General features: G+C 43.8%; 1 protein-coding gene across 7 annotated transcripts in view; it reads left to right on the top strand.

Moving 5' to 3' along the window:
* The window catches only part of PATJ (PATJ crumbs cell polarity complex component), a 161,153-nt gene that overhangs the window by 120,119 nt on the left and 25,613 nt on the right, over positions 1 to 15,421 (top strand). For all 7 annotated transcript variants that reach the window (XM_033151940.1, XM_033151941.1, XM_033151938.1 and 4 more), the window contains 3 exons: positions 954 to 1,068; positions 1,872 to 2,002; positions 7,277 to 7,360. In XM_033151940.1, the coding sequence (XP_033007831.1) occupies positions 954 to 1,068; positions 1,872 to 2,002; positions 7,277 to 7,360 (330 nt within the window). The remainder of the gene's footprint in view (positions 1 to 953; positions 1,069 to 1,871; positions 2,003 to 7,276; positions 7,361 to 15,421) is intronic.

The following is a 15,421-nucleotide window of genomic DNA, read 5'->3' as shown; positions in this document are numbered from 1 at the left end:
CCCAAATAACAACTGCAGTCCTCTTGAGTAGGACCTTGCCCCCAAAGGCATTTGCAGCTGGGCAGTAGTTATTTGCTATTTAGTTCAGGGTGGGTTTTCCTTTCAGGAGTGTCCTTACTTAATGCTACCTTCAAGGAAGCAGGCGCACACACCCCAAATGCAAGACATTTATCATACCCTGGGCCCACCCATTCATGCCCCTTCCATTTAGCTTTAATGAGCCATGAAAGGCAAGGGTGAAGAGGGCACATCCTTGGGAGCTTACTCTCAAGCACCTGGTCAGTGCCATCAGGCTGCAAAACCCAAAGCTGATCCCACAAAGCAAAGCTGACTCAGAGCTCCACGGCATCTAGTTCACTACAGAGATGAACAACTTCTTCCTCAAAGTGCCTAGCAAGCAAATGACAGAGGGTTTCTGAGTTGTCCTGGGCTCCATCACCAATATAAGTGTCAAGACTAAGAACCATCCTGACAAGCTCCATTGCAAATGGCTGAGAGACGCGGCAATAGAAGCAATGAAGTGGCCCCTCTTTGTTGCTTTTACTACCACACAGTAGGTACAGTTGTGGGTTCTTGTAGCAGACCTCTTTTAGCTCAGAAAAAGTACACTTTTATTTAGTTTATAATAGCAAGCTTTTAAATGACCTTGTAAAACAGCCAGAAATAATAATGGAAAATATGGAATTGTTGTAAAACACTGTCAAGATTTTACCAAAGCTCTTAAACCTCATGGAAAATAATGTTTCAGTAGTATGTTCTCTGACTGAAATTTTTGAAATTGCAGCATCAGAGGTAAGTAGATTATTACTTCTAAAGTTGTTAAATGTTATTTTACACTTCTGATCTATATAAAAGATCGCTGTACTGTAGTTTCAACTGCTTGTTTGGGTTTTAGGAGGCTTGACAGTTCAATGTCTTTGATTTATCTCTCCCCCCGCCCTTTTCCCTTCCAGTTTCGTAACCAATTAAAGCAATCAAAGTCTTCAACAGTAATCCCTATCAGTTTACACAAGATATCTTTGGCTCCGGCACCTTCTTATTCTCCAGAGACAGAGTTCACCAGCAGAAGTATGAACTTATTACTTCTATCTGAAGAATACCTTTCATTCAATACAAAGCTTTTTAGCATGATAATAGCGTGCAATGTTTTGTTTTGTTTTAAATTAAAAGTCTAGATTAACAGCTACAGTGCCGTTTACTTTTACATGCAATTGCTTTAACGTATTTTTTTTCTTAAAATGTGTTTGTTACATGAAATGTTCTATCTACCACCTCACTCTGCTGCATGGAAAGACCAGGTGTTGTTGTCCATGTGTATGCTACCCTTAGGCGTCCTCCTTCACTCATGAGAATGATGCATGAGCAGTATAACTGCTGAGATAAGGACTCAGAAATCTCAGCCATGCTAACTAACTCTGCAATCACCAAAATTCCATAATGTATTAATAAATAACAGAGGTTGCCACAGCTGAGAATTGTGAACTTCTGCCACACTGCTTGTATGAATAAACCAATATTATGAGTGAAGAAACTTGTCAACAGCAGTGAAAAGCAAGATCTTGACTGCCCTTAGGGTAGCAGAAGATCCAGAAGAGGATCTGATGTTGTGAGAGTGTGAGCGAGCATGTGCGTACGTGCGCATGCAGCTAGATATAATGAGTGCCCTAGCTTATCAGAATGGTGTGTCACCTTCCCTAAACGTTAACTTGTATATGAATTGTGAAAATGCAGCCTAAGCAGCATACCGCAAATCACAAAAATTTGATGCAGGTGCACACCAAATTTCGACACTGAGTTTATTCCTGTACAGCTTCTTTCTTTCTTTGGCAATTGTGCTTTTGTTGACCGGTACATTTTATGATTTGCTGCAGGTGGCTTTCCGCTTCCTCTGGTGGATCCAGCGACATGCCCAATAGTTCCTGGACAAGAAATGACTATAGAAATCTCCAAGGGGCGATCAGGCCTTGGTCTCAGTATTGTAGGAGGAAAGGATACACCACTTGTAAGTTGTTTGGTGGTTTTGGAATACTATTTCAAGTTTTCATGAATCTCAAAGCTGCTCCATTTTTGGTACAATGAAGGAAAGAAATGTGGAAATTCCATAATACATGTTTGACATGTATGTTTGGATGTTCCTTTAATCTCTCCAAAGGACACTGGTGGAATGGATACTAATACAGCCACAAATTTAATTAAAGCATGTCATGGCCAATATGTATGAGTAGATGTGTGATCACCTTCTTATATTCTTAGCATTCTCTGTTGTGATTGTCTTTAAAATACAAGAAGCTGCTATTTTACTTATTGCTTATATTTTTAGCTTATTTCCCACCTATTAAAAAAGGAATTCAATGTGACTTACAATAATAAAAAATTGTAATTTATGTAGATACAGTAAGCCATTGATGATCTATGCATTATGAGTAATGCATAGATCACTCCAACTTAGCTTTTCCTTGTTCACAAATCTTTGACTTGCTGTTACACCTGAACTAATTCAATTTTGGTTGGTTTAGCTCCAAACAAGCATTTTAGTTGGTAAGTCAAGAATAGACCTTAACTTTAGGAAACGGTTTGTTAGAAGCAAAGCAAAACAGAATTGTATTACAAATGTAGAATTAGCAGAAATTTCGGTGTGAAAAGTTATAGAAAAGGAAGAATACACTCCACTTGATTTGGGCCTTTCAGCCTGGCTACCTAGCATATAATATGGCTAGGAAAGCAACAGCTATAATTAAAGTGTATATGAGAGAAAGCAGCAGTCAATATACCAAATCACATTTCCTTGCCATCCTCTTCGTAAGAGCATTAGAAGATTGCTGCTGGAGCAGACCAAATACCCAGAGGCTAGCGTCCTGTTTCCTACACTGGCCAGCCACATGCTTATGGAAAGCCCACCACAAAAAGAGATGAAGGCAATAACTCTTTCCTGCTGCAATTCACTAGCAAGTGGTGTTCAGAGTCATGCTGTCTCTGATCTTGGAGATAGTACAGTATATAGCCATCATGAGTATTAGCCTTTGACAGCCTTATCCTCTATGAATTTGTCTAATCCCCTCTTAAAGCTATCTAAGTTGTGCATAAATTCCCGTAACGCAGCGTAGCTTAACCTTAACTGTACACACTATGGACCTTGCTTGATCTGCTGTTGCATATTTGATGCTTCCTTTTTGTGATGAAGGCAGAGTACCAGACACGTGCACTTAGATTTTCTCTTAAGTATATGGTTGAAAGATAGGGGCAGGAGACAAAATATAATAGCTTTTGCACCAAAGATAAGCTTTTGAAAGAGTGAACTTCAATATCAGTGTGAAAATTGCATAATATCACTGGAGGTGTAAAAACATACGTAGGTTCTTATTAGAAATATGTGGAAACTGTTCCCATGGATTAACAGATTTCTTCATTGAAAAACCCCTCTCTGGATGTTTGACTTTTATTGTCAAAATGCAGGTTGAGTGTTTCCATCTTTTGATGATATTACTTGGGTATTGTTGGGCTTTTTACAAAATAATCATGTTTTGTACAGGAGAAATGAAATTTCTACCAGCTTCCTGTCTGCTGCCTCCTTGCTCTCCACAGGCATGTCTCAAAAGACCGGAAAAATATGGTTCATATTTTTTGCCCATTGTTATGTCATAAAGCTACAGTTTAGTAATTTTCATCCTTTTGAGACCAGAGGGCCACCTTTAGTCCAAACAAGCATTTGGGCAGCAACTTCTTAAAATATCATTCGTTTGTATGATAGGAATGCTGTAGCTACGAGCCATCTTAGGTCAAGCTGCAACCTGGTACATATTGGGTCCTGATTCACCTGTTGAAGACAGTCATACCTCGAGTTGCGTATGCTCCATGTTGCATATGTTCGACTTACGGACCTCTGTGACTCGGAAGTCCTCCCCGGAGTGCGCGGGTGCGCAGAAGTGTTGTGCGCATCCGCAGAAGCACAAAAATGCGCAAACTTTTTGGGTTTTTTTAGCCATTCGTGTTAAGCAACCCCGTGTTACGTAGCGCGATCCAGAACGGATCGCATGCGTAACATGGGGTACCACTTTATAGTTTGTACAACAGTGATCTTATGACCTTCATATAGCTAGGGGGGTCTGAAAAGCTGATTGAAAGAAAAATCCTTCTCCTGCTTTGTGGCCATTCCAGCTGCATTTTTTCACTATTCTTGTGAAATTATACAGTTATGGGAGCATGCTTAATAAAATTTAAACTGCTTTTTTATTTCAGTAAGTGCATTAGCAGTTTGACCACACACCTTCTTCCTGTGTGCAGCCTTAAGCATTTTTTTTCATTCAGCAGTAATTTGTACTACAAACGAATACAGTGTTCTGTAAATACATGATCACTCATGGCATAGAAACAAACCGGAAGTCTGACAAGAGACCTTGACTTTCTGCTACAGCAGAGTGGTTGTAAATACTGTTAGTGGGACTGCAAAGGAGGAAACTTCAAAAAGAAAAAAGAAAAAACATCCATATATTTATCACAATACTTGCTTTCAGGCAAGGATATTAATATTTCCCTCCTCCTCCTCCATGTCTTTCTCACTTCATGTCACCTTGCCCTGAGTGATGTAGTGCTATTTTGCTTTAAATGTTTTTTAAAACAGAGCACATTCTGTGACCTCCTGCTGACTGCTCTTCCTGTGGTGAATAACTTTATACAGAAAGCAAGTTCCATGTTACTGAATAAATGAAACCTGTTCATTTTCATTAGAATTAGCCGCTGAAAGCCACTCTGGAGCATTATTTTGAGTAGGTTTTATTGTTCCTATCACATGCTTATGTGCTTAAAGCTCATTAAAAACATGCTAAAATATAGTTATTTATAAATCAATATTTAATTGAAAAGCTCAAAGCAGAATACATAAACAAAAATACATAAACCTGTACAGTGAAAACCATATAAAGGGATTAAAACAGACATCAATTAACTATTGTGGAAAGATTTATTCTTAATTGCCTGCGTAGGACTAGAAGTGGCTGGTGCAACCCAGTCAGATAGGCAGATAATAATAATAATAATAATAATAGCAATAGTAGCAGTAGCAGCAGAATAGAAAAGTTGTCAGCTGGCCTCTAAAAGTTGAAACAGAAGCTACCTGCTGAATCTTTCTTGGTAAAGCTTTCCACCAGTAGAGCCAATTTCCATTGGGAGAGCCATTATATCCTAGTTATAAAGGCTTTGTTTCTTGTTGTTGTCAAATGAGCCTTTCCAACTCAGGGAGTGACCAACAGTGCTCCTGCAGATTATCTCCATAATCAAACTAGGATATAATGGTTCAGGTGATATAAATTAAATGAATGCAAGGACCATGAACCTGTCTCAGTAGTAGATGAGCAGCCAGCGCAACTTTCAAACCAGACCCATGGGCAGCCCCACATAGAACGCATTACAGTAATCCAGTCTTGAGGTTATCACTGCATGGACCAAAGTGGGCAGAGTATCTCTGTCCAGGAATGGCTTTAGCTGGTGAACGAGGCAGAGCTGGTAAAAGTCACTCCTAGTCACAGAGGACATTTGGACCTCTAGTAACAAAGATGTAACCGGGAATACCCCCCCCAAGCTGCACACCTGCTCCTTCAGAGGGAGTGCAGCCCCATCCAGAACAGGTACCTTGCATAGTTCCCAAACGTATAGGCACTCCCTAGTCTTAGAAGCAGTGCTCTTGTTGATGCAAGCTAGAACGATGTTGACCTTGTCATGACACAGCATGCTTTTGATTGATGCTCGGTTCTTTGCTCATTATAACCCCTAAACCAATGTCAGAAATGTGGCTGCCTAGACATTTATTCCTGTTTTATACTTGTCCCTGCATTTCTTCCCATATTCTTTCTTCCTGCCAAATTTAACCTTCTGTTGCTATCTGCACAGCTCTCCAGTTTTTAAATACAATTTTTGAATTCTTAGCTTATCCTCCAGAGTATGTGCATCCTTCTCAATTTCCTATGGCTGGTTGTTAAATCTGATAGCTTGGGAGTATTCTGTGGGAGTACGTGGCATTCCATTTCAAAACAAATGGCATTGCTGGTGAAATGATGAAAAATATGCTGTTTGAAGTGTTCCCTCCCTCTTTTTTTGGGGGGGGGGAGATGTCTTACTCCTGACAATAAGTGTATATCACTGAAATATTCCCTAAAGCAACATCTGCCGCTGCCTATATTTTCCAGCCTTGGTAATAAAGTTAATATATTTTTCAGATTCATTTCTTGTTGTGGATTTAACTTGCAGCCACTCTGTACAAGGCTGAACACCCCTGTGAAGGCCTTAAAACAGCCATTACTCATAACACCATGGTTTTAAATTATGTATTTATAAGTTTATATTAAATTATAAAAGTTCAGCATGCAGGACTAAAAATGCAAGTTGACTTAGAGTTCAGATTTCACTCATGCCTAGCTGTGTATAGTATGGTGGAAGTATTACACACAGTAATTAGCCAAATTATGGGTAACATTAGCCAAAATCTGGATTCTAGCACTGGAAAGAGGAAGAAACCCCCTTTTACCTTAGTGGCTGTGGCAGATATAATGCTGTAATAAAAATACACGAGCGTGTTAAAAATATATAGTTAGAGTAAAAAATGTCTAGTCATTGGTGCTGCCAAAATGCGCAGAAAAACCAAAACATATTTGTCTGGTGCCAGGAGGGCCTCTCTGGGGAGAGCATTCCATAGACAAGGAACTACTTCAGGGGGGAAATGTTATTTCATTGTCACCCACTGGGTCTCCTTTGGAGGTGGTGCACAGAGAAGAGCCTCAGATGACAATCCTAAGGTCTGAAATAATGTCAAAACCAGCACTGCAAATTAGACCCAGAAACAAATTGGCATCCAGTGCTGCTAATCATAGTACACCTTGAGGCTGCAGAACTGCATGTTCCATTCAAAGTAAATTTCATCCTCTTTCAACAATATTAACCCTGATTAAAACTTACTGACCAGGTTACTCCCTTAACAAATATGTGAAAGCATGGTATAAAGCTGGTTAAAGTTGGCCACCATGTGGTTAAAGTTGTTCTGGGGAAATGCGTGCCTCTGTGAGTAATCCTGCATCACGCTCAGTATTTTGCAAGAATGGTTAAGAGATCATCAGCGTAATATATGTGGCTGGGGCAACCCAGTCAGGTGGGTGGGGTACAAGAGAATGATGGTGATTATGATAGGAAATGTCACAATATTTTAATGTCAGTTCTGCATTCTGGATTGTAGTCTTGGGACTTACTTCTAATGTATAGGCATTAATACTGAGATTATGTGTTCCATTAGGATGCTATTGTAATACATGAAGTGTATGAAGAAGGGGCAGCAGCTAGAGATGGCCGACTTTGGGCTGGTGATCAAATCCTTGAGGTAAGATTCATTATTTAACTCTTCAAATATTTCTATGTTCCATGCAAAACCATTATTTTAAGAGGGAAAACCATGCATTGTACAAGAAACATGGCTGAAATAATCAACTTATTCCTCTAGATTATAATAGATAATGTGGATTTGATCTACTTCTGCATCTATTTAAAATGTTGAGATACATACGCCTCTATTGATCTGATTTCTTTAACATTTTGTATTATGAAAAATACGTATGTATATTTATCACATTGCAAATATATAAAATACAGGCTAACACATATGAATGCAAATTATGAACACATTGTAAACATAAATACTAAATGCTAGAGAAGAAACTCTTACAAACTTTCATTTAGCGATATTCATTGCCAAACAACTTTTTCCTTTTCATCAGATATGCAACAGCATTTTCATGTTCGATTTAAAAATTTAGACAGCAGGCATTAGTGCCACGAGATGATAAATGTTATATAACTTGTCACCATATGTCACAAAATTATTTCTATTTACCATCTTCCTTTTTGATGTGTTGTCAATTTAACCACTGATAACAAATCCCAAACTTTACTTACCCAGCCCAATTTGATTTAAGTATTTAAAATTATTTCTGAACCCTTAAAATCTTGTATCTATTAACTGAAATTAACAAAAGCTGTTTTTGTCTTCTGTAACTTACCTTCATATCAACTGAGGCTGTGTTTGTACAAACCACTTTATGAACATTACTGATTTTTCATGTGTCTTGTATTTAGATGTCAGGTAAGGAAGGGTTAAGAAAAAAGTTGGCGTTTGATTGTAGCTTAGAAAAGAAGTCAATTCATGATGGTTGCAGAGTGGATAGAAGTACCTCACTGTCAAGTCAGCAGAAATTCCCAGTACACCTATTACGGCTTCCATGTAAGGAGGTTAGGAAAACATTGAGGGCTGCTTGGGAATTACTCTTAACAGCTCTTTCACCGAATGTTTCTTGTTTTGGCTGCTATTCCTATTTTGGCTGCTATTCTTAAATAACAGCTGTGTATCACAGTAATCTGTCAATAGCAGAATGGACGTATCAACCACTAAATTGTTAATGGACCATACAGGTAACATGTTTGCAGACCCAGGTGAAAAAAGTGTGTGCGTGTGGTGTGGCGCAGGGTCAGCCAAGGGTAGAAATAAGACACTGATTACAACTGTAAGTAGGCTTTGGCAAAGGCATTGGGTATCAACCAACCCTCCTACTGGTTGATAAAAACAAAAACAAAACCTGGATCAAGAGTTACCCTATGCCATACATCAAATTAGGGTGAACCCATTAGGGCTGTCACCTGGAAGGGTGCTATGGTCCATCAGTGGCCATGTGGACTCCTGGGCAGAAGCACGTTTTCCCAGTTTGCTTTAGTGGGGTATACAATAAGCTAATGATCCAACCCAATGACTTATCTGCCCAAAGTTGTGATGATTGCTCTGAGGTAGGCAAAAACCCGCAGCCTGGCCAATTGGTCTGCAGGAACAAAATTATTCCCTGGTCCCAAATTCAGCGATTGACTATTCCATAGCAAGCCCCCCCCCCCACTGACTTGCTCACTCAACTTTGGGTAGGACTAATCAGAAACAGGGCAGGTGGATGCAAAATCCTGCAATGATCTGAGCAGGGAGGCCTATAACTTACAGTGGTACCTTGATTGTCGAACGTAATCCATTCTGGAAGACTATTCGACTTCCGAAACGTTCGACAACTGAGGAGCAAAGGGCAGTCGGCAAAGTAAATGGAGAAAAAAGCTATTTGACATCCAGGGCACGCTCAAAAATGGAAGCAATTACTTCTGGGTTTTCAGTATTTGAAAACCGAAACATTCGGCTTCCAAGACGCTTGAAAACAGAGGTACAATGGGCAAACCTGAGTGAAGCCAGAACTGCTGCCGCAAGCCCACCCCTCAGCTCACTATGATTGGCCCATTTAAATGGGTGCACCAAGCGGTGTGGCCCCACAGGGAGGCTCTGGCACCCCCCCCATGGCCATATTGTGCAGAATTTGGCCCCAAGACTGGGCCATGTCAGACCACAAACCGCCACTCCCCTGGAGTCTCAGGTATGTGGCCATTGCATGCCCTGGTGCTTGGTACAGTTTGTGGGCATTAGAACTCACCTAATAATTCAGTGTACAGCACTACATTCATTTAAGTTTTATTGATTTGCCTTGTCAAAGCCAGGCATATGAGCATGGGTGTCTGTATGCACATGAACACGCACACATCCATGATGTACATGCACACCCATGCCTCATCTCATACTTTCTGATTACAGTAGAATATATATATATATATATATATATATATATATATATATATATATATATGCATTTCTGATTACAGTACCTGTAGGTAGCATGTCTTTTTATTTTTCTCTGAATTCACAAGATGCGTGTGCATGTGCATATTTCTTTTCACAGTGCATGTTTACACTGAGATTTTGCAGGTTGTCAGGTGTATGTCTAATTGCTGCAGTCCACACATACTAAAGCCCCTTCCGCCCTTAGAGAGGAGGGGGGGTTGCAGTGAATCACGAGCCCTACACGTGCTCGGGGGATGCCTGCATCCCCCGACACTATTGGGCGAGCTCTGGGTGCGGTGCCCAGCCGGCTGGCCAACCGGCGCAGCCGGCTAGGGCGTGCCCACTGCACTTAAGCGGGCACGCAGCCAGAGCTCGCCCTCTTTCTCCTGGCTCCCAATCTCTCCAGCTTTCTTCTGGTTACTACGGATCAAGGCACAGCGGATCAAGAAGCCTCGGCGGATCAAGCTCCTGCGCTGAAATCACTTTCCGCGGGCTTCCTGCTCCGGAAAAACCTACCTTTCGCTTGCTGAAATCACTTCGGTCCGATTCTCCGGAATCGCTCCGCAAACGGCGTTTCTAAACGCCAAAAAATCTTTAATTTTAGGTTCCTAGGATCCTCGGAAGCGCTTCGGGGATTGCTTGCCAAGGAACCGTCTTTCTTGTGGAGCCGGTTCCCAGCACCCTCGCCGCGTGCGGCCGCTGCCTCCAGTCTCATTTTCGCTGCGTGCCGCCCATCAGCTGTTCAGCAGCTGCGTTACAGCGTTTCCTGCCCTCCTTTCTGTTGCTGTTACAAGGGCGGCGCGGCGGCGCTGAGATTCGGCGGCTTCTCCTCCTGCTCAGCGCGTCATCCGGGGATCCCCACTTAGCCTCCTAGAGCGTCTCCAGCCCCGTGAGGCCGCGCAGCAGGCAATCGAGCACGGCGCATCCCGCTTCCTAGAGCGTCATCCGGGGATTCCCCCCTCAGCTGCTGCATCCCGCTTCCCAGAGCGTCATCCGGGGAATCCCCCTTCAACTGCCTAGCGTGTCTCTGGCCCTGCAGAGGCCGCCCAGCAGCTGATCGAGCGGCCGCATCCCGTTTCCTGGAGCGCCACCCGGGGATTCCCCTTCAGCTTCCCTGTGTGTCCCCCTCAGCTGCCTAAGCGCGTCTCCGGCCCCTGCGGAGGCCGCCCAGCAGCTGAGTCTGATCGCGCCTTGCCCGCTGCGTTGCCTGGCCTCGTGGCTGCTTTGTTCCGCGGAACAGCTGAGCAACGCTGATCGGCTGGCCGGCGCGCTGGGAAGTAGTTTCCGCGCGGCTTTCCCCCCTGCAATTGCTGGCCTCATCGGTGCCTCTTTTCCGCCAGGATCTACTCGCAGAGCGCCCTCGCAGCGGTCTTTGAATCACCGCCGCCTCCTTGCTAAGAAGACCGGTAACGTACCTAGGGCACAGCGGGAGGGGTGGTGTCCCAATTGCCTTATTCCCGCAGGGTGGTTGCCTTCATAGCGGCTTAATTTGTTGAGGGTAATAATTTGTTTGTGGGTTTGTTTGTAGCCGTGCTTTGGTTCAGCTGGGTATTTTTGCCTTACTTGGTGTACTGCCTCATTGCTCAAGCCTTTGTCTTACTGGCACGCCGCCATTTTCTGCAAGCCACGTGGCCACAGCGGCGGCCATTTTGAGTGGGGGGTGCGGTAAGGCACTTAGTGCGCCTAGTGGACTCTCTTAGCCACACATCCCATTAAGCCCATCCGCAAATTAACTCTTTGGGAATTAAATCAATTTCGGGGCGGTTTACAGCTCCAGTAATATAAGCAAGTTATTGCGGTGCTATCCGGACCATTTATCAGTTGGTTCTGCAGTATAATCTGACTTTTACACTATCGAGTTATTGTTGTTTGGCAAAGAGGTGAATTAGTTCATTGCAAGCATTACATTGTGCGACTAGTTACATGCTCTCTCGGTGGGGAAGATAGTATTTTAAATTCCTGGTTGTATTAATAAATTAGCCTGAGTTGGTTTGTATTTGCTTGGTGCCAGCCTTCCATTAATTACCTTAATTCATTAATTTAAATAATTACCTTTATTAATCAGTTAATTTCCGCTTGCTCTTCCAAATAAAATAAAATAAAATAGATTAATTTCCTATAGTTAAATAATTAATTACTTATTTAATTATCTTTAGCCAAAAAAGGGACTTTGATAAGTATTAATAATAATAATAATAATAATAATAGTAATTAGCTAATACGATCGAGAGCATTCTAAAAATTGGATATTTAGATACCTCAATAATCACATACTAATTATCGTCAATTGCTTTTCCTTATCCATATTAGTAACTTGAACACTGCTAAAAGAATAATAAATAAATAAATATATAAATAGGCGCACAGAATCCAAAAAGAACCCGAATTCGGAGTATAGGAGCATCGCAATTTCAGTAAGCGCAATGGCACCAAAGGAAAAGCAGCAGAAGTCGGCCAAAACCTCTTCAGGTAAGCAGAAGGCTGCTTCAGGTAAGCAAAAGGCTGCTCCAGGTAAACAGAAAGCTACTTCAAGTAAACAGAAGGCTGCTTCTGGAAAGCAAAAGACTGCATCATCGCAGCCACAGGGTGGGGCGCTGGTCACCATCTCTCCACAGGTGCTAGAAAATTTACTAGCGGGTTAATAGTTTATATCAGCAGATTAAGCCAAATGCCAACATTCCTGGGCTACCCACGCAGAGCACACCAGACTGCATTCCGGATACAGCAGTCGATGACGATGAGCGCCCCGGGACGTCGGCCTCTCTGCACAGCACCTCTCAATCGGCCAGCTCGCAATCCCAGGGAGTATCAACCCGGTCGCAAGCATCAGCCACAGAATCTGCTTCTAACCAATCTAATTCAGTTGTAGTTCAGTCTTCTCCAGGTGTTCCTAGCTGCTTTCGGGAAACCCAGCCCAGCGAGGCCGCTTCCCAGGAGAGGGTGCTGTCCGAAACGTCCTCAGAAGAGGAGGAGCAGGAGCACGTTCCCGCAACAGCTGTCCGCCCAGATCCTTCTTCAGCTCCTTCAGCTTTCACAACTGCCCCCCTTCCAGGACCGTCGACCGCGGCTCAACCGCAGGATCGTGCCTCGGCAACTACAGCTGTCCAGTCAGGGCCTTCAACCTCAGCATCTACTCAGGAGGCAACGACCTCGGTCCAGCAAGAGCAAGGTCAGGACGGGAAGGGGAGGAAGAGGTCTAAGAAGAGTGCTCACAAGAAGGCCAAAAAGTGTAAGCACTCAGAGACTGAGGATGAGTCAGGTACGTCTTCCGATTCAGATAGTGACGCGTCTATGGAAGGCTATTGGGGGGAGGGTGAAGATTTGGTTGGCCTTCCTTTGTGGGCCCACGAAAGGAGGGCCAATTCACATAGAAAAACCTTTAACGGCACTCTGGAGTGGAAGGGGGGGTCATTAGTACCGGAGGTTAAAACCTCCACCTTTGTGTCATCCGATGTGATTCTGGGCAATCACTTAACTAATAAGAAAAGAACAAAAATATTGAATGGGGATTACGTTGATATCTTCACCCTCCTCCCTCCGGTTAAGGTTACCGCAAAGGGAGAAAGAAAGAGGACCTTCGGGAGGCGGAAGTACAGGGAGCCCAGGGTGGAGAGAACGTTCGAAAATTGGTTAGACGGGTTTCAGATTTTCATGGGTGTGGTTGTTGCTGCTTACCCTAAGAGGGCCATGCACCTCCTGGCCTATTTGTCCCATATAAGAAAAGCGCGGGCTAAGGCGGGGGAAGCGGCAGCTCTAACATACGATGAGGCATTTCGTAGAAATGCGTCACTCCTGGCCACCACACGATGGGATCTAGTCGACCAGAATTACTGGAATGAGCACGTAGGCCCTTACATGGAAAAGAAGCAACCAGACCCATATAAATCGGGAAAAACGGAATACAGAAAGGAAGCCCATCTTCAGGTATGCTGGGAATATAATAAGGGGTGGTGTAAAAGACCCGTCTGTAAATTTGCTCATCAGTGCGACAGGTGCTGGGGCAATCACCCCTCCACTTCTTGCTTCAAAGGAAAACAGTCCTTTCGTGGGGGAAGGGGTGGCGGCCACGCAGGTACCAGAAGTGCTTCTGGACCATCCCAGGCCTCAGGTGCCAATCGCTAGTAACACCTCCTTAGACCTCGCCTTCTCCCCTATAAAACTCACCCCCTTAAAATCACTTCTTTCAAACTATCCCAATAAGGAAGCAGCTAAGTATTTATGGGAAGGGTTTTCTCAAGGTTTTAGGATCCCAGTTGCACAGCCCCCATCCTCTCGGAACCCACCAAATCAAAAGTCTGTGAGGGAAATGCCCGACGTTGCGCTAAAGAAAATTAATAAAGAGATTTTAGCACATAGAATAGCGGGTCCATTCTCCACCCCCCCCATGCACGACTTACACATATCCCCCCTGGGTATAGTTCCAAAGAAAACACCAGGAGAGTACCGCCTAATACACAATCTTTCACACCCAAAGGGTCTCTCAGTCAATGATGGAATTCCCCATGAGTTGTGCTCAGTAAAGTATGCTTCTTTTGACCAAGCCATTAAGCTAATTCGCAGATTTGGAAAAGGGGCCTTGTTGGCAAAATGCGACATAGAGTCCGCCTTTCGCCTTTTACCGGTTCACCCTCAGGACTTCAAGTGGCTAGGCTTTAGGTTCAAAGAAGCATATTTTGTTGACAAAGCCATGCCAATGGGTTGTTCAGTAGCCTGTTCAGCCTTTGAGGCCTTCAGTACCTTCTTGGAATGGGCTCTGCGCTACAGGACCGGGCTAGAGGGGGTCACTCATTACCTGGATGACTTTTTGTTCATGGCTAGCGCCAATAGCGGGGATTGCGCCTACCTTTTAAGAGCTTTTGCGTCATTATCGGAGGAACTGGGCGTCCCGCTAGCCAAAGAAAAGACCGAGGGCCCGGTCTCCACCATCACTTACCTCGGGATAGAGTTGGACACCATCACCCAGACATCCCGATTGCCCAAAGAAAAACTTACAGCCCTAAAAGAGTTAATACAGGAGCTCCTACCACTGAGAAAAGTCACCCTCAAGCAAATACAATCCCTATTAGGTCACTTGAATTTCGCCTGCCGAGTGGTTTCCCCAGGTCGCCCCTTCTGCGCAAGACTGGCCAGGCTATCCGCCGGCCTCAAAAAACCCCATCACAGGGTGCGCCTTAATAAAGGGGTGAAGGCTGATCTCCAAAACTGGTTGCAATTCTTAGATGGCTTCAATGGGGTTTCCTTGTGGCAAGACACAATAAGGCTACGGTCCGACTTCCAAGTACAATCCGACGCAGCAGGTTCTTTGGGGTTTGGGGTTTACTTCCGAGGGAAATGGTGCGCCCAACCTTGGCCATCGCACTGGAAGGGCAAACCGATCACTCGCGATCTCACTTTTCTGGAGTTTTTTCCAATTGTAGTGGCAGTTCATCTGTGGGCCAGTGAACTTAGGAACCACCAGGTATGCTTCTGGACCGACAACCAGGCCGTTGTGGGTGTTCTCTCTAGGCAATCGTCACGCTCTCCTAGGGTTTCAGCGCTGCTGCGCTCCTTTGTTCTTACCTGCCTGAAATTAAACATCCGCTTCAGCGCCAGATTTATTCCAGGGTTAAATAACGATATCGCGGACGCTTTATCTCGTTTGCAGATGGACCGCTTCCGCTTATTGGCACCGGAGGCGCAGCAATTACCGGAACCTTTCCCGGAATACCTCTGGAGCCTTGGGAGTGTGACGTCCTGAAGGGAGTA

This window comes from Lacerta agilis, chromosome 6 (assembly GCF_009819535.1).
Source record: "Lacerta agilis isolate rLacAgi1 chromosome 6, rLacAgi1.pri, whole genome shotgun sequence".
NCBI classification, from domain to species: Eukaryota; Metazoa; Chordata; class Lepidosauria; order Squamata; family Lacertidae; genus Lacerta; species Lacerta agilis.
Note: the sequence above shows the minus strand (reverse complement) of the source record. Positions and strands in the feature narration are given on the sequence as shown.